This window comes from Crassostrea angulata, chromosome 4 (genome assembly GCF_025612915.1).
Source record: "Crassostrea angulata isolate pt1a10 chromosome 4, ASM2561291v2, whole genome shotgun sequence".
NCBI classification, from domain to species: Eukaryota; Metazoa; Mollusca; class Bivalvia; order Ostreida; family Ostreidae; genus Magallana; species Magallana angulata.
The window spans coordinates 25,498,983-25,523,413 of NC_069114.1; the positions used below are offsets into that span (position 1 = coordinate 25,498,983).

General features: G+C 33.4%; 2 protein-coding genes and 1 long non-coding RNA gene across 11 annotated transcripts in view; 1 reads left to right on the forward strand and 2 right to left on the reverse strand.

Annotated features, from left to right (window-relative positions):
- LOC128179585 (cilia- and flagella-associated protein 46-like) overlaps positions 1–14,095 on the forward strand; it is a 47,198-nt gene extending 33,103 nt beyond the window's left edge. For 6 of the 9 annotated variants that reach the window (XM_052847035.1, XM_052847034.1, XM_052847036.1 and 3 more), the window contains 17 exons: positions 465–554; positions 951–1,133; positions 2,227–2,324; positions 2,537–2,628; positions 2,991–3,181; positions 4,695–4,816; positions 5,271–5,485; positions 5,949–5,990; positions 6,798–6,848; positions 8,014–8,117; positions 8,760–8,820; positions 9,387–9,422; positions 9,673–9,775; positions 10,073–10,185; positions 12,895–12,976; positions 13,223–13,359; positions 13,480–14,095. In XM_052847035.1, the coding sequence (XP_052702995.1) occupies positions 465–554; positions 951–1,133; positions 2,227–2,324; positions 2,537–2,628; positions 2,991–3,181; positions 4,695–4,816; positions 5,271–5,485; positions 5,949–5,990; positions 6,798–6,848; positions 8,014–8,117; positions 8,760–8,820; positions 9,387–9,422; positions 9,673–9,775; positions 10,073–10,185; positions 12,895–12,976; positions 13,223–13,359; positions 13,480–13,727 (1,968 nt within the window). In that variant the 3' untranslated portion in view covers positions 13,728–14,095. The remainder of the gene's footprint in view (positions 1–464; positions 555–950; positions 1,134–2,226; positions 2,325–2,536; positions 2,629–2,990; positions 3,182–4,694; positions 4,817–5,270; positions 5,486–5,948; positions 5,991–6,797; positions 6,849–8,013; positions 8,118–8,759; positions 8,821–9,386; positions 9,423–9,672; positions 9,776–10,072; positions 10,186–12,894; positions 12,977–13,222; positions 13,360–13,479) is intronic. The other 3 variants (XM_052847038.1, XM_052847037.1, XM_052847042.1) reach the window with 3 other exon arrangements.
- On the reverse strand, positions 10,903–12,841 carry LOC128179588 (uncharacterized). Its single transcript, XR_008243103.1, has 2 exons — positions 11,875–12,841; positions 10,903–11,441 (listed from the first exon to the last, which is right to left on the reverse strand). It is a non-coding gene; the product is annotated as an uncharacterized LOC128179588 (long non-coding RNA).
- A 551-nt stretch (positions 14,096–14,646) lies between the features above and the next one.
- LOC128179586 (vesicular integral-membrane protein VIP36-like) lies at positions 14,647–22,879 on the reverse strand. The gene is made up of 9 exons (XM_052847044.1): positions 22,724–22,879; positions 21,016–21,131; positions 20,659–20,773; positions 20,475–20,557; positions 20,117–20,278; positions 19,423–19,537; positions 17,246–17,298; positions 17,099–17,159; positions 14,647–16,782 (listed from the first exon to the last, which is right to left on the reverse strand). The coding sequence occupies exons 1-9, from the start codon at positions 22,848–22,850 to the stop codon at positions 16,619–16,621; spliced, it is 996 nt and encodes a 331-aa protein (XP_052703004.1). The 5' UTR covers positions 22,851–22,879; the 3' UTR covers positions 14,647–16,618.
- Between the last annotated feature and the right edge of the window lie 1,552 nt (positions 22,880–24,431).

Below are 24,431 nucleotides of genomic sequence, written 5' to 3' on the forward strand. Positions count from 1 at the left end.
GATAAAACACTGTAGAGTCTTTACATTTCAGGGGAGATAAGAATTATTTGGTGCTTTCCCCTTACCTATGATTGCAAAGTCCCATAAATATCAATACACTGTGTGTAATTGTGTAGTGTTTTATTTTAGAAAATCATCCATCTGATCCATTATCATTGGAAATTGACCTTCTAAATTCTAATAATTCCAGAATATTTATATAATCTTTACATACCATTACATTACATTTCTTGCTGGGTTTGCTTTACAGCACATCATAATAAAGTGGGTAAAACTACATTTGTAAAAATAAAATTATTTATTCATAGTGTGATCTAGAAATTTCTTTGGTATACTAATTGAAAAGCTGGGTTTTTTTCAATATTTTTAAATTTTATTATTTATTTTACATATTACAGAAATTATTAGTGATTGTTATGCTTGAAATATTGTTCTACAATTGTTGATTTTTTTGTCATGTTTAGGATATAGCGGGGAGTATTTCACTGGAGCTGGTGGAGTGTTGCGGACAGTATGACCCTCAGTCTGCCAGCCTCTTCCTGGCCCTGCATCAGGTAAACAAACAATCAGACCCAACATCAGTATTGTCTGGAGAGGACCCAGTTTAGTATCATAATAAAAATCAGTGATCAAATCCAAAAGCCATAAAGTATAGCTCACTAAAAGCCAAGTGCCAGAGACAAATACAGATGATTTTGATTTGTTGTAAAAATGATTCATTATATTTCAATAATTATATATATATTAAGTTCATTATACATGGTACATTTCAAGGCCTGAGAGAATGAAAATGACCCACTATAAACAGTAATTCATTGTTAGCATGTTAGTTGTAATTGTGTTATACGGTATTATCTCTTATTATACCTAGTTTATAATCATAATACAAAATCAATGGCATCAAATGGATGATAGTATAACATTGAGAGCTTGCATTTATCCATTAACAGAGCTGTGCCACGTCAATGGAGCTGGAACAACTGCTGAACAAGGCACAGATGGATCCATACACGTCACGCTTGGCTGCACTGCTGCACCAGAGACAGGCGATGCTGGACCGAGAGGTCAGCTTGAACCTGTCCGTCAGCGGAATGATGAACACCGTCCTACAGTCGCTGGACCAGAACTGGCAGGTCAGAGTTCAGACATTGTAATCACAAAGCATGACTTCCACTTAATAGGCTGACAAATTTGATTGATCTGCAAATAGTTATTAAGCACAAATAAACCATAAATATAATATTGATCTTTGTGCAGAGGGTAAGATTGAAAATTTGTAAACTTATATTATCTGCATCCACAAATGTTAAGTTGAGGTACCAAGCATTTTCATACAACTTTTGATTACTTTATGAGGTTTAACATTTTTGAGAGTTAATTTTAATCAACTCTCCTATGCAGTTACTCTGGCAAACCGAAACTGAAACAGTGTTTGGACCTAAGCACAAATCATCACCGCTGACAAGAATTAGTTCTTGAAAATAATTGATAAATTTGATGCAATGTACGCTGAAGCATTTTCTTTAAAGGAAACTTATTTATAAATACCTAAGAAATAGTCAGATTTTAAATAGTACGAACAATTTAGAAGTTTTTTGCAGTCATATGTATTCCTACGCCAGAGTTCTATATAATCTCGTTCAACCATCGGCTGTCTCCGTACATCTCCGACATGCAGAGAGTCAGTCTATATTTAGAGGTCGCACGAGCTATCACGTGACCTGGTATCTCTTACTTGTCTGAGATTAACGGAGACAGCCAAGCATCTGGTTGAACGAGACTAGAGTTCATCATTGGTTGGATCCATATTTCGAATACCGATACATAGTTTGATGAAATCAATTCTATTTTTAAATATTACACAACATGATTCATTAGAGCTTTTCTCGAAATTCTTGTCGGAAAAGTCCGAGAATCCATATTATAAAAATGTGCGAAATTCAAATAGAGATTATAAACTACCTGCCAAACAAAATAACATATGGTTGATTTTAAGATAAATAATAATCGATAAAATCAACTCCCTCCAGTACTTCAGTACTTTGATTCTTAGAAATGAACATGTACTAGTCTAAGGCGATAAATATTTGAGTGTAAAAGTTGCTCATGGATATTTTTAGCACTTGGTTTACTGTACCTAAATCCATACAATCATGCTTGTCTAAATGCTTTAAATTTATGAAGACAAGCACAAGTTGATCCTACTTATGCTTATATCTACTTCAGGCGTGGAAGAATCTGGAGATTCAGACCAATCATCTTGATCTCCTCAAGGACTTCCCACCTCACTTCAACTTCATCCTTCTCCAACACTCGCCAGACAAGTAAGTGATGAAATATTATCAAGACTTTATAGAATTAGAATTCATTGCATATATTGCTTATATAATTTTTATTTCATGTTAAGAATTAAATGTAGTTGAACTTATGGACAAAATGCTTTAACTGTAATAAAAGTGAATGGATTATTTTATAGGTCTGAATTGATATTTAATAATACATGTAGAACTAATTTGAAGACTGTTCATACATTTAGGTCCTTCTTGTATGGTGCTATCTTGGACAGACCCAAAAACACTGCTTTGGGAGGAGGAGGTGGGAAAAACACTAAACAGCAGGCACCTCAAAGTAAGCATGTCATACAGTGCTGTATTCAGCATGTTTGTCACTATGAGAAATATCAAAAGTCAATTAAAATCAAAAGACAAGACAAGTACTATATTGTGTTGGGTGTGTGCATGTGTGCTTCTGAATCTGCAAGAGAGGTTTCTTTTCACTACTATGATATAGAGAACAGAGAGAGAGAGAAAGAGAGAGAGAGTGAACAAGAGAGAGATTATTGGTTGGTAGCAAAGAATTCATTCTAGAGAGAAATTGATAAAGAAATTTTTCAAGAGAGAGAATAAGATATCAGATTTGATAACAATTTTTTGTTCAAAGTAGACCATGATTGTTTTGGTTAATTGATCATGAGCTTGGTGATATTGCAGCACACAACAGGGCCAAGGTGTTTGGAGCAGAGACCAGTCCCCAGCTGCTGGAGGAACTCCTGGTCAAGTTCAAGGACCACCACCAGAGTGTGCAGACCCTGCTCCTGAAGCAGGAGTACCAGCGCTCCCAGGCCATGATGAGGCAGAAGATGCTGGAAAATCTGGACGAAAGTCTCAAGAAACAGACACAGGTACATTCTGTGAAGCTCATGTCGTTGGTGGAGGGGGAGGGTTCATTACATACAAAAACTTAAAACTTTTAGTACATTTTTGTGCATAAAAGTGCACCAAGTAAAATCAAAGAAGCCTGTCAAATTTTAAGTTGCAGGGATCTAAATTACTACGTGTTTGACTGTTTCTTTGTAAACAGGAAGATATATTACGAGGGTCAATCAAAAAATACGAAGACAATGTGGCTGTCTATCATATATTTTTCATGAAAGTCATACTTAACAGATCAATCTGTGCACCAACTTTTATGTTATTGATATGCGAAGTTTTAGTCCATTTGATGAAACGGTATTTTTGTTACCCCTTTTTAAAAACAACATGTTTTGTCACCACGGCGCACGGTAACGTTCAAAGCATGACGTCAAGATTAAACACCCACAGTTTATAGATATACCCCATCTTTATATCACTCTTAGTCTCACGTGCCTTTCTCCTTACAATTTAAAATTGCACTGAACCACTTAACATCTTTTTTTGCACACATTTGTTCGAGAATCATAGGTTAGTTCTTCAAAGTTTTTATTTTCTAACCGTGTATCTCTTAGTTTACAGTAAGGATAACCCTGAACGTCGGTTGACATTACTTATTTTTTGACCAAATATTTACAGATATTCTACTCTCTTTCGGACTGTTTTATATTCAAAACACAATTACCACCACCCCCACAAAATTTATTACAGTTAAACACAAACTTACAAATAATTGTTGACTTATTTTTTTCACCATTGAGCATTTTCACAGCTTGTGTCGGCTTTTTCCTAAGTTAAATCCATTTTGTTTGTACCTCTCGTTGCGCCGTGACGTCCACCGACGTCGGTGTTTTAGTCAATTCTAAAGAGGACTATCTGTCTTTAGTTACTAATATCTGTTCGACAAAACAATATATCCCGTCACTATTTGGTACACAGAATACCATGACTTTACTTAATTTGAGGTTTCAATATTATTTGGTTTTAAGTCCAATTTATAGAGATATTACTTTCAACATTATATGGTTTATTGTTGACATAACACAAATTTTGACCGTGCGCCGTGACCTCATTTTTGCAGGATTAGATTCTAAATAATTCTTAGAAATAAAGGAATTGATTAACTTTTTTTCTTGCAAATTATTTCAAACTATTGCTAAATTATGTCTACCAAATTTAGTAATGATATGACGCTAAGTAACATAACTATGACAAAAGTCCTCGTATTTTTTGATTGACCCTCGTATGTGGTTCTTGCACATGTATATTTACGATGGGGAAAGTATAAATGCCTGTTAGATTTATCTTTAAATGAAGTTGAGTGGAATGACATGTTTGAGGACATTGCTATAATTGATATTCTGGAGGCAAACTCCTTTTCAGAAAAGATTAACTACATGCGTGCTGAAAAAGTAAAAAATTCCAATATAAGGTTTTTGCTTCAATAATTGACAGAGAAGGAATTAATATTTTGTTGACATTGTGTTTGTTCTGTGTTTACAGCATGATCATGGTGCAGAGGATGAGGAAGAGGAGGCCAGACTTCAGGATGAATTCAAGAAACTCCTCAGAGACATGGAGGCTTACCTCAAACCTCTCACCTCACAGCTTGTGGGACTTCTGACGTAAGTTGAAGAATTTTAAGTCCAATGTCAAACCGCTAACCTACTTCTGTACAAAATACTGTATATCCGGTAATTTTTATGATGTTCTATTTTTTGCTTTTTTCGTGATCTCTTTTAAATCGCAAAATATTGAATCCGCAGAAATTTTATCCTGTATTATTTTCTATAAGAAAGTTATACAATAGCAAAAAATGACTGAGGCAAATTAAGATTGCTACACATTTTCCCAATTTTCGCAAATTTTGTGACACACGAAACAAAACGGATATATGGTATGTTGAATCAAAGATACTTATTTGAAAAAGGTCACCATTTAGCAGCTTTGTGAGGTGTACTCCTCAAATTTATTAGAGAAAGAGAGAGAGAGAGGTAGCATTACTGGTAAAAAGGTTTTGTACTTGAACCTGCAAAGCTGTATACATACTTATTTATTTCTCTTCAATCTATGCTATAGTCCCCCCGCGGTGACCCCCACTAGCACCGGTAAGGACAACAAAGGACAGATAGAGGTGGCCCCCAATGAGTACGTCATCCTGCTGGCGGACTCCATGCTGATGCACATGCCCCTGGAGGCCCTGGAATTCCTACAGGTGGAGAATGTGACCGCCATGTGTAGAGACTTCTCTCTATCTCTGTTCCACCATCGATTCTATAAGGATGAAGCAACAGGTGAGGAGAGAGCTGGTTTCAAATTTACATTGTCATTTACTAAAATTTGCATTTTTTACAGTCTGTTGTTCGTAGGACTGTGTATACATAAATTGTTGTCAAGATACTTACAAAATCATCCACTGTTTCCATTTGGTCAACTCATGAGCGATTTGCAATTTGTTGTCACTATCCTGGGATGTCAATTTGTTTTCAGTGGTTAGAAATGATTGTTGCATGCTTGCAAGTTTATTTTCAAATTGATAATTTGTTTATCACATAAAACATTCTTTTTAAAGATATGGCAAATGGTAGGTAGAAATGTGGTTATATCTACATGTATTTATTGTGGATGGGATCTTTGATGTATATACATGTGTATTGGGGTATATTGGTACAATATCTTTTAATAATACATGTACATCCTACTAATTACGTTAATTATCTGTTGATTAACATTCCAATTATTCAAATGATTCTGTAGATACTCAGTTACAAGGAACTCGTAAAAAACAAAAACCAAATGGTAATGTCGGTCTTCATTTTAATTTTCAGTAGCTTGTTAGCTTTCACTGCTCATTTCAGTAACGATGTAGAAAAAATATCATGGATTTTATAAGTAATTTTTTAAATGTCAGAGCTTAAAAAGGATGAACTTAATATAGCTTGTGGAAGTTTGAAAAGGAAAAAGAGAATATAATTCTAGTTATATGCGTAAAAATTGAATAACTCTCATATTGCTAGCAGATTTATGTAGAAAGAGACAAAAAGTTATTCTAGATATTAATCCTAGAAATTTGGCTAAATTAAAACAGACTAGATTGATTTGTGTACATGTACTTGAAAATTTGAAAGGAACGTGATCCTGAAGTTAATGAATAACACATTTGTACCTGCTTAGACAAGATAACTAGGTATGAATTTAAAGTAGGGTTTTATAAAAAATGTAACATTGAGTATGACCAGTTTTATCAATCTCATATCAGCCATTTGACTTTTTGTTCTCAGTCAGATATCTTATTTTACATTTTTTAAATGCAGTTTAATTGGGGAGGGATGAAATATTTCAAAACTCAAATGATGGTAGTTCACATCCTTATCCGAAGTCTTGTAAATCTGTGCAGTATACAAAATGATTATCTGCTAGATCAAAACAACGAAGAAAACACAAATGCTCAATTAAAATTCTCCTTTCTGTTAATTAAATAATTTAATTAAGAGTCTTTTTGGTGAATGTTGTATATATTATACACCTGTGTACCATAATGCTTTGGGTTTGCTTTGTATGTATGTCAATGTATATATATATCATAATGGATGCTTGGATTTTCAGAAAGTAAAACGCCAACTAACTCCTCTCGTGCTGGGAAAAAAGTGGAGCCAGGTAGTCTCCCCTTGTCACTGTAGACTCCAGCTCTAGGGCATTTTTTTTCTTCTCTCCTTTTCTCGTTTGCATGATGCATATGACTGGTTTATAAATTCCATAAATGTATTGTTTCAATCTTCTGGAGATTTGCTGGATTTAATCATTTATCATAAAATTATTTTATTTGCTTTATCAAAAAGGGCAGTTATGTAGTTTTATGATGCAGCTTATGTAGATTGAGAAAAGTAGGTTCAGAATATCAATAAAGGCAAAGTAATGTCAAAATTTAATTAACAGACTGAGTATACCGGTATTTTTAAAATGCAATTAAACCAGTTGTATTTATTTCATGTCCTTAGCATTTTTACCTTCGGCAACATTTTTTAAGTACCAATTATGTACTTTAATTTTAATTAATGAATTTTTTTGTGCATCATGTACATTTATATGATCTATGTACACTTCACTTGTTTTTTTTAAGAAAAATCAATGCTTTTGGGTTTGCATATCTATGTTCTTATAGCTGTAGAATTTAGAAAATGTTCACTTTCTGTTGCAGTACAGCTTGATTAATTCTTTAGTGTAGAATTGAATGTTAGATGTTTTTAGTACTATATATATGATACATTCATTTCAATTTTTATTGTATCTTTTAGTTTAAATTTTAGTACATATCTTACTATTTTAAAAAATGACGGATTTTAAACAACTTCAGATTGAGTTTATTATGGTACAACAATTTCTAAATTGGTAAAATGTTTAAAGCACTAGCTGTCTCATTTTACAAATGTACATCTTTTTTTTTTTTTACTGAAAAGTATTAGTCTCATAAGATTTACCTATTGAATGCACACTTGTACATTTCTGCACATGAAAGAGGTCACATTTGAAAACAATTATCGATAAACCTGAAGGTATTGCATGCAATGTTAATTGTCAGATTCAATAGATATAATTTATCAAAGATCATATGCTAACTCCTACAAAAATATCAATACTCCAGTAAAGAAATTGTCTTTTCATGAAATAACATTTCAACAGATGAGCAGAGTTTTGGCAAGTCCATTGAAAATTTGCTCCCATGAAATTCACAGTATTTGATGGAATACTGATGTTTGCTCACTGAGTGTATATATAATATATATTTCACAATGTTTGACTGTAGAAGTTGATTATTTTATAGAACAACAAAATGAGGAGAAGAAGAAACAGAAAGCTAAGAACCAGGACAATCCTCTATCCAGGATTCCAGGCCTGAGGGACGCCAGCAAGAAACAGGCCAAGATCGTAAGTCACTAGTACTGGCCAAGATTGTAAGTCACTGGTCAAGATTGTAAGTCACAGGTTAAGATTGACAGTCACTGTCACTGGCCAAGGTTGTAAGTTACAGGTCAAGATTGTAAGTCATCACTGGCCAAGATTGTAAGTCACTGGCCAAGATTGTAAGTTACAGGTCAAGATTGTAAGTCATCACTGGCCAAGATTGTAAGTTATAAGTCAAGATTGTAAGTCATAACTGGCCAAGATTGTAAGTTATAAGTCAAGATTGTAAGTCATCACTGGCCAAGATTGTAAGTTATAAGTCACGATTGTAAGTCATAACTGGCCAAGATTGTAAGTCACAGACCAAGATTGGAACTCACTGGTCAAGATTGTAAGTCACTGGCTGAGGTTGTAAGTTACTGGCCAAGATTGTAAGTCACTGGCCAAGATTGTAAGTTACAGGTCAAGATTATTAGTCACTATCCAAGTTTTATAGATTAAAAGATAGTGAAAATTCATTGCTGGGTGCATCACATGAAATAAAAAGTGCAAGATCATTTTTTAAACAGATAAATACTTTTTTAAAATTTGATTGATTCAAGTCTTAGTAATTACATGTATGATTTACAACATTAATACTGAGTCTGGTAATTTGATTGTTTGCAGATTCCATTACACAGAGATCTCCAGCCCTGGCATCACACAGTAGATACCATGAACTTTAGATGTATCCTTTGTGGCTTTGCTACTGAAAGTTAAATCCTTTTCTGAGTCTTAATGCTCATAAGGCCAGTGCTCTTTTATGGTGTCTGTTGTGTTGAGTAAATGAGAATCAAATATTGAGTCCCCATGGATGGGACACCAGTCCAATGCAGGTCAACCCCCAGCTTAAGCCGGTACCCATTGTAGCTAGGTAGACTGAGAGAATGTAGATAAATTCCCATGTCTAAGGGCACAGCACACAACATTAAGTAATCACAGCAGGACTCAAACCAGCAACCATAGGGTTATTGGCCAAACACCTATGACCACTGAGTCATGTGCTTTGCTACCATTTGCTGGATAAATATATAGAGAGCTAGTATTAGGGTAATCTAGGGTCAAATGTCACATCAAATACTTAATGGTTAGATGTGCCTTGGTTGTTATTATTAGTATGTAATTGATTTTTTTTTGGGGGGGGGGGGGGGTAGAGTACAGTCTGGTAAAGTATACATAGTACTGTATTGAAGATAACTATACCAGAATGTAAAATTGAAACACAGTCCATTAGTATCTTTAACTCTGGATTAGATTTTGTGGATCCACATTTGGATTGTGCTGAAACAGGTTGGTATCAAGAATTTAGATTTTGATAATGTAACAAATTCATTTTAGCATTAATTTTGATTATATATTGTACACTTTAAATAGAATTTGTTTTATATGAATTAAATTGATCTTTTTTCTCTGTAAGAGTAAAAAAATTTAAGGATCGATTTTTTTGTATCTTAAAGATAAATAAATTATACACTGGCAGGTAGCTGGTTAAGTTGTCATTGTAAAATTCAGGTAATTTAAAGTAAATGTAATGTTTCAGAACTGAATAAGCCAATTGAAGTATTCAACAAGCTGATGGAGGAGTATGAACAACAGTTTACCCCCCGCTGGCTGGGAGTGGCAGGAGATGACCACACCCCAAGGTTTGGCTCTTTTACTTGAAACAAAGTTCTAGTTTATTCTGATATTCTACCCAGTGGGTGTGCTTGTACCAGAGTTCAAATGACAGCCATCTTTAGTACAACTATTGCTTATAATGCATGTATACATGTAGATTAGCATAGAATGAAAATGTTACTGTGTAAATGAACAACAGAATTGCAGCACATGTAGTGATAATGATACATGAAGGGTACTAGTATTTGTGATGTAAGCTCCATTTAGAGGCATTTTTTCACAAGGAAAATAATATCCTGAACAATTAAAATTGTTTCTTTCAGTGTTGGTGAGTGGGAGATCTACCTAACAGACAACAGCTCTTTCATCTTCTACGGAATGGAGAAGTTTATCAACTACATACCACCAGCTAAACTCTCAGCACTAAACATTCCAGGTAATCTCAATCGTAAAAGCAACATGTACTAGCTGTTACAATTTAATTACTTATTTGTTTAATATACAGAAATCCATTGATGTTTGATTCATTATGAGTTTTGTTATAACCAAAAGGTTTAATTATTATACATACTGTAAACCAATTTTTATTCGCGGCGACTTTATTTCGCGATAAACTGTCGATTAACTGGTTCACGACGACTAATGTTTGCGACCAAGCCTTATCCAGACCTGTATTGTTATAAAAACGATAAAAAAAGGATTGGTGCTCGACGAGAAATATTCGCGACAACAAGGCTCTCACTAACTTCACAAAAAATTTCTTGCACACGGATAAAAGTTGGTTTACAGTAATTATGAGAGGGAATTATTAATGAAGTGACCCTGACTTCACTGTAAGCATGAATTCATTACATGTATTAGCATGTTTGCTGTACCCCATACCAAAACATTCTCACAATTTGCTCATGAGCAGCTCACGTGAGGACTAACAAGATTTCCTCACGTGAGTTGCTCATGTGAGTCTTATGTGCAATTTAACATGCAAATTAGGTAAAATGCTCACGTGAGAAAAATTCTGCACACGAGCATTTTTTGCTCACGTGAGGAATAGATCTGCTCACCAAGAGTTTTGCTCACATGAGGCTCATGAGGCTTATGAGACTCATGAGGCTCATGTGCAACAGTTGCTCACTTCAAAGACAATGGACAAAAATTGAAATTAAAATCATCAATATATATTTACATCAGTCATTTTAAAAATACAATTTCATACATTGTTTAACATTACATTTACATAAATCTTTAGAAAGTTTACCAATAATAAATGCTGGCATGTTGAAACTTGTATTGCAGTTTGATCACACAAAGCAGTGTAACACACAGACGGACTTGGAAAAAAAATCACAGTTCACAGTAGGCAAAGTTCAATTTAACCATACAAAGTAGTTCATAAGTGCTGCACGAACACTGGCTGCATTACAATCGATCGAGGCATTCGTCTCCAACATTCCAAATGTCCTTTCTTTGACAGTCTCGTGTCTCACATGCTCTCTGATTTCACACATAAACTGTAAACCACACAAACAGCTGACTACCAGAACATCACAATAATATCCAAATGGACACAACCAGACTTCAGCATGTATAACTTCTCCATTACTTAAATTACGTCTTCAATTTTTTTGTTGCATCATTCATAAAATCAGCGAGCTTTTCATGGTTTTCTTCAGGTCTGTGCAACTCAGGGCAGGCCTATTGGAAAGATAAATAAATTTGATATCAGTGAAATTGTTAAAAGTTTTCATATTTCAAGCAGTTTTTAAGAAAATCATTATATAATACTGCAACGATTAATATTATCAGATTCTACACAAGAAAAACATAAACTCTTTTCTTCGTGTCATAAAATCGTTAATCAGTGTTAATAATAATATAAAATGTAGTTAGAATTATTTGTTCAAAAATTATTGTCAGATAAAATGTCAAAGAAAAAAATAACTTGTGTGTTTTACATTCGAGACACCGGTATTTGCCCGATGGTCAGTTGGAAATTGTTCAACCCCGTTTTAAAGGTAGATGCTAAGATCACAGTATTTCGTTTCATATTCATTCTAATTACAAACACGTTTAACTGCCATTCAAGTGATTCAAAGAATATATTTGAACAAGTTAATGCTCAACTTACTTGAAGTGCTCATACAGAAGATGCAGGGGGTGTCGACACTCGATTCATTCATTCAGATTCTTCCTTTGTTCAGCCGTGAATTTTTCACACTAAAACACTCCATAGAAGAATACCCCATTGACAACGTAGTTTTTAACCTTATCAACCGGTAGTACCGTACAGAATCAGATAATTCCCTTTTTAATTCATTTCACCGTCATCTGTGATGGTAGACAACATGGCGGAATCGAATATGAAAATTGGCGGCTGGCATTTAAGCGACCAATGAGCGCGCGCGTAGCTTAGACTGGTTCCCCCGCCACTGCGTTATTTACTTCGTTTTGGGCGGGAGCGAGAACCAGACTAGCGGGTAACTTTACATTAAAACAAAAGTAAAAGTAGAAACAAACAGCTTACGAAAAATCACAATATCAAGCGGTTTTGTCAAATTCTCATATCTAAATAGTAAGTTGAGTGATAATTGAATTTAGGAAAAAAAGAATATAACGTTACCATAAAAAAAACAAAAAAACCTGACAGTTTGGTGTTCACGAGAAAAATGGGGTGGGGGAGGGGGTGTCAAAATGTACCTGTTAACAAAATTTTGCAATTGCTTACGTGAGGAAAAACTTAAAGGACGAAAAAAAAATTTTCATTTTGATTTTACTTTGATACTGCATATACTGACTAAGTCCAATTTCCTAACCTCTTGCTCACGTGAGAAAGTTGAACTTAGAAAAAAAATCTACCGTCAATGTATCTGTATAGCCTGTTGCTTACGTGAGCAATTCGAATAGAATTTTGCTCATGAGCAATCAGGTGAGCAAATTTTTGCACATGTGCATTTTGGTTAGCATTTTCCTCCCTAACAGAGACTAACAATCTGCACATGAGCAAAATGAATTCCTACCTAATTTGCATACATTTCTTACTAGATTCTCATGTGCTTCTCATGAGCTGCTCATGAGCATTTGTTAGAATGTTTGGTACGGGACTGTTTAACTTTATTTCTTATCATTCGATTATTTATTTTTCCTTTAGACTGTTCCATGATATATTTGCTGGATTTGGCGGAAACTAGCAAGAGCTTCACACGGCAGTCCAAACTAGATGTCAGGAAGAGGTTAGTCATTTTATGGACTTCGAGAGTTTTCATTAAGCGTATCATCCATACTTGCTAAATATTGCAAGATTGATATATTAATATTCCAAAACAACACAATTTCAATAAACAGTACAAAATTTGTTTTGCATGCACAAACAAAGATATAGGGAATTTTGGGATAAGACATACCCAATAGTTTTTTAGGGTATTTTTTAAAATTCATAACAATTCCATGTAAAATTGTGCTACATGTATTTTCTCCAGTGAGAACTTCTTGTCCTTGGAGAAGCCTGTCGAGACTGCCATGCTAGTTAGTGTAACTGGAGTGAAATGTCTGATGGCCAATCAGTGGCACTGTACTTTGGCAGAAAATGCAAACAGACTCAAAGTCTCTATGAAAGGTACATCTTTTTCTCAAACTTTATTCAAAGAGTGTGCTCATACATGTACATCTTTGATATTTTTTTATCATTGAAAATTTACAATTGACAAAATTTAAATAATGAGTCTTTTTTTTTTAGATTTATTGGAGGGAGGTAAAACAACTGGAGAGTCAGTTCGCTTACTTTTCACTCCCCATCAGAGAGTGCAACCAAAAACAGAGACAGAAAACGAGAAAGCCCCAACTCCGGAGAAAGAAGGAGCAGAGAATCAAGGGACCGAACGCTCCGATGACATGAGACCTGACGAAAAAGAGATCCAATTGGATAGATCCTGGTACAATATGGTGTGCTATGGATTACCAAATCTGATGGTGGCACAGGTGTAAACAGGTGTTCTTTGGAGGATGTGTAAACACATGGTGCTTTACAGAGGAGAAAAATAAGAATGGATTTTTTGGAAACTAGATATTTGGGATCTATCACCCCGATAAAGAAAAGAGAAATTGTGAAGGAAGTTGAGAAACCTGACTGTGATATATTTATTCTGTTTTAAACAACTTTCAGTTCTTATTTTTTTTTCAAATGATTGAACTTTTTGATATATATATTTCCGTCCAGATATGTTTTCTAATTGTTGTTTTGTTGAGTTTCTGAATCTATTTAACAAATGTAGAATTTCACATAATTATGACTTTGTTTTAATTTTTCAAAATTACTGTATAATAAATCTGTTACTTAAAATGGGTTTTTCTTTAATTTCTATAAAAGCAAATTAAAGGAATTAAGATAAAACTCATTCAATTTCTGGTACATGTATTGGAAATTATAATAATTATTATGGATATTTCTTGCATTTATACATGTGTGAAATGTAGCGTGAAGGCAACATACAATATAATAATAAAAAATTGCAATGCAGGACGAAAGCGGAATAAATACTGTACTTGTATTTCAATTACAGTACCTGTATTCATATTATAAATACAGAGTTGCAAATTGGTCCTGATAAGTAAACAGCATTTCAAATATCTTTAATTCATTAAAATTTATGCTCGAGTTGCTTCATTATTTCTGTACAATTGTCAAAAAATATGGTATAGCCTCTGTCAAATTTCACACTTGCTATAGATTTAATGGCATGCAAAACTTGAAGAAAGATCGACTATGTCATCCACCTTTCCATTTTCTCATTATACCAGTATACCGACTGTATGTACATGTAAATCTCCACTTCATTGGTTTCATTATTATACACAATTTCAAATGCAATAACTCCATCCTCAATAAAGTGAAGAAACGCTGATAACTTATAAAACGATCAACATTTATTCATCAAATCATTCTCACAAAGGTCAATCAATATGATTCTTTCATTCATTTAAATTTCATGTATAAAATTAGACATCTTTAATAGATACAATTTGTAAAGCATTTATACTTTCATTTAATTCCTACACGTATTCAATTTGAGAGAAATCAGAAAAACATAGGACACGTACATTTCTCAAATTCGTTTCCTTCACATTACTTATGCAAATTAAAAACAATAGAATTGGACATAAAAAACCATAACTCCCTCTATACTTGAAACATGCATACTATAGCTTAGGTTGACTTTTTATAGGCCAGTATATATTAAACTTTTTTTTTAAATACACTGTGTACATACATTGTATACATTGTATACATGTGTATACATGCATTACAAAAATGGTATGTTTGAGCATAGCATGATAACATTTCACTACAACATAAAAGCAGGCAGAATACAAAACTACATGCATATTGAACATTTACCAATATTTCTGACAAAAAATAATTTACAGTTTATTTTTTAGCTAATTTACATTCCTAAAAGGGTTTTAATCTCTTGAAAATCAAAAACAGCTATCTGTTAAATACAAGTTCATGATCCATTTTGAATATTGATTGAGAATGAAAAATTGGTCTTTCAAAAACTTGATATCAAACCTTTGCAAAGTTCCAATTCTTTAGCGAGATGAAATATGAAATGCTCTAATTAATGTACAGGTGGATAAAATTTGATTAATAATTGTGGAATTCAATATCATTTAACAGAGGCTAGATAGTTGTTGCAATTTGTTAAATTCCTAACTACCTGTATATACATTTACATAACATGGAATTAAATCAGTAATGATGATTAGTGCAGTAAGGTGTGAACTGTGCTTAGTGAAGAAAAATTGTGTTAGTTTAAAATGAATGATGCATATTCCAAATTTACTATCCTTTCACCATCTTTACTCCTTAAACTTGACTTTGTGACCAAAGGCAGTACACAGAGAGATTGCGTAATGAAATGCAATGTGTAGTAAACATTAAGTGTACTTTACAATCAGTATTGAAATCACACAAAAAAAAGATTAGATTTGAGTTTTCCACACAAAAAATCATATCTGGTACAAGCGAAGCCAACATCAAGTACAAATAAAGCTAAACCCAGAACTCATCACTTAACAAAGCACATTTATTGGCACCACTTCCTGTCACATACACTGATTCATTAAGTAAGTTGTCATCCACTCTGCTTGTAAAGGTAAAGGGGGGATTTCCATGATCATTGTAAAAAAAAAAAAAACCCTTCTGCTGGATGTATACTGTATACAGGGTTATTTTCGCCCTTTTACACATGCCAACAGTTTTGCCCCATCTTGAATTCGCCCAGATGCAGTTGTGTTAACAGAGATATTATTTGTAATAAAGAGTTCGCCGAGTCTTAAATTTGCCCTCTGACAACGAGAGCGAAAGGGGCAAAAATAAAACAGGGGCGAATATTTCCCCGTATACAGGACATGTACATGCAAGGTATGTATGATGTACATTGATTATTACAACTATATAGGTATATGCATACTAGTATAAACAATGCAAGTAGTTTTTCAATTTTTCTTTCTACTTTACTAAATTGTACAATATTTTGATTATACAACAGAAACTAGAAAAAATGGCTTGGTGTACAGCATGTATATGTACAATATGTAATGTTAATACATAATATCCAAAATGTTTTACGGCTTACAACGACCATATATTTACATATTATAACTTGTACTTCAACACTGGCACTGGAATGTCCATACAATGATTTTTACTTTTTCGAGCGACAACATTTGTATTTGATACAGAAAGTACCTAACAGATATCATATAGTTACATGTATTGCAAAATAAAAAATCACCACAGAGATGGATTTTACCCCCTCAAGCAGAATGGAAAATAATGCACTTCAGGTAGAGCTACTATTATAGGTTCCGACTTAGTAGAACCGTTTACTATTGTAACCGCCGTCTTTATTGAAGACCACGTAGCCCACGACGCCACACACCGCTAGGCCGATTATTGCAATGATGATGATGATAAACACCTTCCATCCCGACATACTCCCAGACGTGAAGCCTCCCTTTGGATCCTCTATATGGTCTGCAAATACATGAACTATATCATCAGTATCATAAATGTGTGTTAGAAGTAATGAAAACAATAATACAAATTTTTATGAAATTCTCAGTTGTTCCTAGGATAATAAAACAGGCCTGGAGTTGCATTTATCTTGGCTAGCAAACACAGATGTAACATGGTGTTATGCAATAAAGATTTTTTTTATCATTCTTTAAATACAAGTCTGGTAAATTATGATTCTATAAATGATGGAAATTATGAAAGAATTTCAAGGTCTACAGTGATTCTGGGTCCTGTTATTCATATTGAATATAGACTGAAACAACCTGACACAAACCTCTAGGAGAAGCAAAGAACTGAGCAGAGGGTAAGCCATGGTATGCTGCAGTATCATCCTCCTGTAAAACACACATTATAATTTACATCTACATGTAAATGATATGTCACCATTAGAATAATACAGTAAACCTTTAAGTCTCCTTACCTTTTTTAAAGACTCCAACTCGTACAATTTCATTGAAATAATATCATGGTTATCTGAAAGATGTAAATAATTTGTCAGAAACAGTTAAAATGACAATACTGCAGAGAATTATTTACTTTTAAACTAATCTGTCTACCATGATCTCATTTTTACCACTTTCATTATCAAACTCAGTATTACTGAACAGGGTATTATTTGAACTCGGAATAATTATTTAACTCGGAATTCAATAAAATTCTGATTTTAGCTTTAGTTGCTATAGTTATACAATAGTTTTGCAATAATGATGATGCATGGTGTAGAAGAGAGCATATGAGGGTTACATTCATTGACACACCTTATATAGTATTTTTAAAATTATCATTTCTAATTTTAAAGTCTACATGTGTATAATCATTTCAATAAAGTGTGTATGTACGAGTCATGTACTTTTATATCTATTTTTCAATTTATTTATTGGTTTTATTATTTATCATCTGTTGTTGTGTTTTTCTTTATTTACAGATTGGGGGGGGGGGGGGTTAGTTATTTTTGTGTTCTAGTGTTTGTTGAGACATGCGCAGAAGGGTTAGTCCATGCCTGGCATGGACTAACCCTTCTGCGCATGCCTCAAATTTGCTCTTTGATCTCTTTTCTACCTGAAGTGTAAACAATTTACTTCAGGCCAATAAAATCCAATATTGTATCCGAAAACCGACGCAGTATTTAACATACGACTAAATTCTATAGGTACGGTGATAGACTTCCTTTAGCGTAATCTACAACATGTACACAGCAGACATAACGTTATGCACGTAATCACCTATTGATAAAATTCCATAATCTCCCGAATACCGTCACCTGTACTTGCTATATATCAAGAATATGCGCCTATAATTACTCTTTTCATTATCATACGCAGGCACGTACCATAGCTTTTGAAAGTGTGCGGTGGGGGGGGGGGGGGGGTTGTGTTCATCCAAATATCTTTTCATGCAATACAAAGAAGAGGGAATATTCCCAAATAGTAAAAATTCTAATCCGGGGGTGGGTGGGGGACAACAACGCTAAACTGAATGCACAATGCATACAAATTCAATAGTTGACACCGCATGTAGCAGCACTGTGTTATAGGCTAAAATCGCTGGTGAAAAAAAAGTTCGGGAAAATGTGTGAGCGTGACGTCAGACAGTTAAAAGTGACGATAGCATTCCTGTAGTCTGCGTCTTACATGTTGGGGAGAATGGCTGTGTGTATATGGCGTTGAAGAGATTTTAACGTGATTATTTTCTGCTGTGGATAAAATGGTCGCGATCAACACCGGAGATAGTTTGTTGTACAACGCGGGTGCAAGTACAGGTGACGGTATTCGGGAGATTATGGAATTTTATCAATAGGTGATTACGTGCATAACGTTATGTCTGCTGTGTACATGTTGTAGATTACGCTAAAGGAAGTCTATCACCGTACCTATAGAATTTAGTCGTATGTTAAATACTGCGTCGGTTTTCGGATACAATATTGGATTTTATTGGCCTGAAGTAAATTGTTTACACTTCAGGTAGAAAAGAGATCAAAGAGCAAATTTGAGGCATGCGCAGAAGGGTTAGTCCATGCCAGGCATGGACTAACCCTTCTGCGCATGTCCCAACAAACACTAGAACCCAAAAATAACTAACCCCCCCCCCCCCCCAATCTGTAAATAAAGAAAAACACAACAACAGATGATAAATAATAAAACCAATAAATAAATTGAAAAATAGATATAAAAGTACATGACTCGTACATACACACTTTATTGAAATGATTATAGTTGTATATGTATACACATGTAGACTTTAAAATTAGAAATGATAATTTTAAAAATACTATATAAGGTGTGTCAATGAATGTAACCCTCATATGCTCTCTTCTACACCATGCATCATCATTATTGCAAAACTATTGTATAACTATAGCAACTAAAGCTAAAATCAGAATTTTATTGAATTCCGAGTTAAATAATTATTCCGAGTTCAAATAATACCCTGTTACTGGTAAGTTTTAGGAACAAATCGTAATTAGTTACAATGACTTTTTTCAGTTTTTTAAAAGTTTCACTTCTTCCAAACTTTCCAATCAATAAATAAGGTTGAGCAAGGTTGAGCAAAAACAGGAAGAGTTCAAAGTTGAGCTCTGAGAGCAAAATCCGGACTCACCAGCCAGTTCCCCAGTAGCAGCTGTAGCACCGATGTAATATCCTATTGGTAGTTTGACGCCATGGACAATAAAGCACTCCTTCCACTTGCCTTCATTGTCTATATCTGTTGATACCTACCAGGACAAAAAAAAAAGAAATAGTAAATAAATTCATAGGACATGACCAAACTGGTTAAAAAATGTTCAACAACTTTTTTCTTTCAAAAGTTATGAGGAAGTCTTAAACCTAAGATAAAAACAATAAGCTATTTAAGTTAAGGTCAGACACGACCTATCTTCCACTTTTCTATTTTTTCCTATCTCCACAATTTGGAAGATTTCCACTAAGTAATTCCATAATTATGTTTTCATGTTATATGATACTTTTTTAATTAAGATATAAAGTGTTCAATTAAAAAAATATAATATGACTTTATTTATAAGCATTAAAATGCATTTTGAATGCAATTTTATGGAAAATTCTAACTTTTCTAGCTCCTTAAATAGCCTGGTAATGTACCCTGAATTTTTGGGAAGTAACAGGGTCAAATATTAATAAATAAGGAAAAATATATCAAGGAAAATTATATAAAATTGAGGAATGTCTCGTGTGTCCTTAAGAGGGAGTCTTAGATTTGTAACAGAAAAAAATCTGTCCTTTGAGAGAAAACTTCAATAACATTATTATACTGTAGATTGTTAAGTGGGGCATACCTTTAAAGTTTCATCTTGATATCTTATGGCTACATAGGTGTCGTACTCCTTGTTTCGGAACTTCGCCTCACAGCCGGCAATCTCTGTATGGGTGCCGTCCCTGTCATGGTCATAGTGTAACGTGCCGTTGTTCACCATGGCCGAGATGTATGGATGTTCATGCTGGAAAAATAAAGTAAACACTTTCAAAATATTAACCTTTACTAGTAATTGTTAAAATTGGAACAACTAGGTACTGTAAGCAAGCTCACATATAAATTGTATGGGTGCTTCATATTAACATAATCAGAGAAATGTTTTTTTGTGTTTGATAAGATATGGTTTACTAAAGTACAAGCTAATTATTTTTCAGGCTTACATTATGAGGTCCATTGTGGTTACTGTAGGTATCTAAAAATATTCCCAATCCGACAAAAAAATCCTTGTTTCCAAACACAGGGCCTACAAAATTAGGTCAGAGAAAATATTCAAAGGTGTGAGCAAATTCTATTCTCATAAATTCACTGTTTTATCCATTAAATTCAAATGTAGGTCATACTTACCAAGTTGATTTCTATCTCTTGCATACCAGACAGCAAAACCATCTCCAAAGAGATTTTTCCCACTGCCATGTACTTTAAAATGAACATGTAACTCCCAATTTTTTACCATTAAGGGCTGAAAAATATCATAGATAAAAGTATTATTGTGTGCATCATTGTTGAATTCAACATGGATGTAAAACATCTGCAGGAATGCAAAATAAAATGTATTGTTTCTATTACAGTACCATTATGCATTTTTTTCAGAGAAGGTAGGAAGGCAGATTCGGATTGTTGTTATCTTTGTTCAATTCAATAAAAAATAATGTTTCAATTTTTTTTATGAAAAAGAAAATACATGTAGTACTCTTTAATTACCATGGTATTCCATATCCCTCCTTGTCTACTTTGATAATCAGGTGTTAGCCTCACATAGTTGTTTGTTACCATTGTCGTTCCTACAAAGTCCCATAGTGGTACAGAAAATCCTGATCCTAAAAAAGAATGAAATAAAGTTTTCTAAACTGTATTATGACAGATGACATGAAATATCGCCATAGGCCCTAAATTGATTGGCTGTTCGTTCGCCCTAAAACGCGCTCGCCCTTGACGCCGTTCGCTCTAGTTTCCGTTCGCCCTAGGTTCGTTCGCTCTTGAGGCCGTTCGCACTGGGTCCGTTCGCCTTATTTTTATATAGGATTAATTTATATATTTGTTGTGTATTCTGATCAATTTAAACATTATGAAGATATATATCAATTAATGAAAATTAACCACTTCTATAAATAATGACCATTTGACTTACGGTGGCATTATTATATCGTTACGAAAACTTGTGAATTGATTAATTTATTTTTTTAATGTTACTAAATTTAATTTTCTTATGTATTTATTTTGTAATTATAATAAATTTTACCTCATAATATAACCGTATCATAATTATGAAATTTGTGGTTTTCGACGAGGGACCTATATATCAGAGAGCAGTCTTTGCAAAGTTACAATTAAAAAAAACAACATGTACAGTTACAACTTTAAAAAGGATATACCCTGTTAATTTACTCAAGATACATGTTTATATCTTATGGCGTTATGTATCTCATTTAGAGATCAAAGGATTGCGTTACGTAAATTCTTCAAAGATACATTGTAGAATAGGTGATAATCATCTGCTCAGCTTCTCAATGAGCCAATTAAGGTCTCAATTTCTTTAATTGTTAAAAAAAACACCGAGCGGATCATTATAAAAACAAGAAGACGGTTATCGACAATTTATGGCAATAAAATCTTACAATTATACCAGGTACGTCTTTTTTGATGAAGGAAAAACATAGAATATAATAATTAATAAAAGTTAATAAGTATTAATAAACAAGGAGCGAACGAGGTTTAGGGCAAACAATAATTTGGGCGAACGATAATTATAGCGAACGGTCCTAGAGCGAACGGACGAAGGCGAACATGTGGATAGGGAGAACCCTCTAAATTCATTACAGTCCTAGAGTCATTTGTTTTCCTCTTGCGAGAAATAGTCTGAGGTTGATGAAAACAATTGATGAAATGAATATAATATAAAGTCATACAAAGGAAAAGAAGTCCTTTCTATGTATGTTATTGGTAATTAAATGTAAGAAGTTTAACCAAGCAACTATTAAATGAGGCACAAATTCTTATGGAAATGACACACGGGCCCCGGAGGATTATTCACATCCGATTTTAGTAGACTTATATTTAAATTTCTCTTACCATTTTCTGATTTGTTTTAATTGCATTCAATGTAAAAGTAGCTTCAATTTGTTATCATTGTTTATTTAATCAATCTGCGCCTGGGTGGGGTTTAATAGAGGAAATTCGAGTTTCAGGATGATTGTATTGGAAACCATTTTTTTTTAAACGTAAGCTGAATCGAAGCACGGGAAGCATAAACTTATATCATTTGTAGACTTATTGAGTTATAGAGCTACTGAACATTTAACTGAGTCATCAAACATGATAACATTTAATTGAGTAAAAACTATTCAAACTACTCTCTGACATAGTATAGTTAATGTTTAATAGCTTTTGACGATGAACAAAAATAATTAACCTGAATACGGTTTAACAAGAGTATGTTCTCTCTTTAGATAATCTCTTTTGTCGAAATCTCCAATAACATATGATAAAAACAGCAATAATCCAACAATCCACGAAATCTGCCACCTGCACACGTCCATCTTTTTCGTAATTATCTGCCCTTGATTACTTTTGCGATTGCTACGTCCTTCATTATTGCACAAAACGAAAAGTCCAAATCTCATCTTCTTTGATCTTTTCGGCAAAGATCGGAAAACGATTTCGCTTCTCGGAAAGACACTAGAAGTTACGATTGCAGCTATAAAATGTCTCATCATCTATTCTGAAGTTTTTTGATAAGTGGCGATTTGCAGTTTGTTCACAAAAAGTTATTTTACTATCATTTAATCTTTTAAAATTAAAAAAATATGAATATTATTGATATATCTTTACGTATTATCTCATACCAATATGATTTATCAATTTTGGGATAATCACTGTAAAATTACTTTTATTGTAGAAGGGTGATTTTTTTAAAGACACTTATTTAGATGGGTATAGCGCCTTTTTTCACTTTTACATTGTGAATGAACAGCAATGAGAGTACCAATTCGAGAGAAAAAATTAATGATATATTTATCATAAATAAATAAAATAACCCCCTCTGCATTGTATTTGAAGCACTGGATTTCCATTGGGAAAAAAATAGCTACATGAAAATAATTTGTCAACAGGGTCTAATTATGGAAGTACATGTAATTAAGACAAAGAGTAATTTGGGTGGTGGGGAGGTTGAGACTCACAGGACTGAGTGAATTACATGTAGGAAGATTTGTCTCCATTTCAGATTCTAGGGGGGGCGGGGGGGGGGGGGGGCACTCCCCAAATGGTGCATTTTTTTGTCTTTTTTTTTACTAATTCTGTTAAGTTTGTTCCGTCTGTTTTCTATGCCTTGACAGGGCTCTTTTAAACCTGGAAGTTTTTATACAATGTTTTTCTTAACAATATGTTACGGTTTATTCATTCCTTTGTTCTGCAACATTGATTTTAATTATTTACTTATTCTATAATTAACATTTTCATTGTCTAAACAATTATGTTTATTTTTAAAAGTTTGTTATTTTCATTTTTTTTTTGTAAATTCCATCTGCATGAACAAAACAACTGAGAAAAAATACCATGATTCTTTTGTCCCTCTCCATTATCCTCTTTTCCAACACATGAAAAGGGGTGAGTGACTGCATTTTGAATTATAAATACTAATGAGTCTATACAATTTTAATTAAATTAAATCTAAAATTATTATCATTAAGTTTTAAAAAAAGGTACATTTCATATGTTTTGTTATTGATGTCATTAAAATTAATGGGTTTTTTTTTTCATTGTTTCTTTACCAAGAAAGATACTGTTGTATAAAAGAATTTACTTATATGGTTTGAAAATATTTTCAAACAAATATAACAAAAATAGTAAACATTAAATAAATATAAGTTTATTTAAAACTAAATTGTATCCAGTATATATCACATTTTCGGAAAAAAATAGATGATATGAAAAAAATTTTTTTTTCCTGAGTAAGAAAAAAAAAAACAACAAAAACAAACAATAAATAAACCAAAAAAAAAAAAAAAATAGATAAAAAATAAAAAAAAAACGCATCCACGTTTTTAATCGGGTGTGGTTAAAACTAACGTTTCCAAGTCTGACGTTTTCAATTGTGACGTCACAATCACTTTTGAGAA

Bases quoted from the DNA above. Each gene is read 5' to 3' on its own strand.
- LOC128179586 (XM_052847044.1), bottom strand. From the start codon at position 22,850: ATGGACGTGTGCAGGTGGCAGATTTCGTGGATTGTTGGATTATTGCTG. The intron at 19,538-20,116 runs GTATGCCCCACT...TTGTCCTGGTAG, and splicing joins ATCAAGATGAAACTTTAAAG to GTATCAACAGATATAGACAA. The intron at 17,299-19,422 runs GTGAGTCCGGAT...TACATCTTTCAG, and splicing joins TGCTACTGGGGAACTGGCTG to ATAACCATGATATTATTTCA.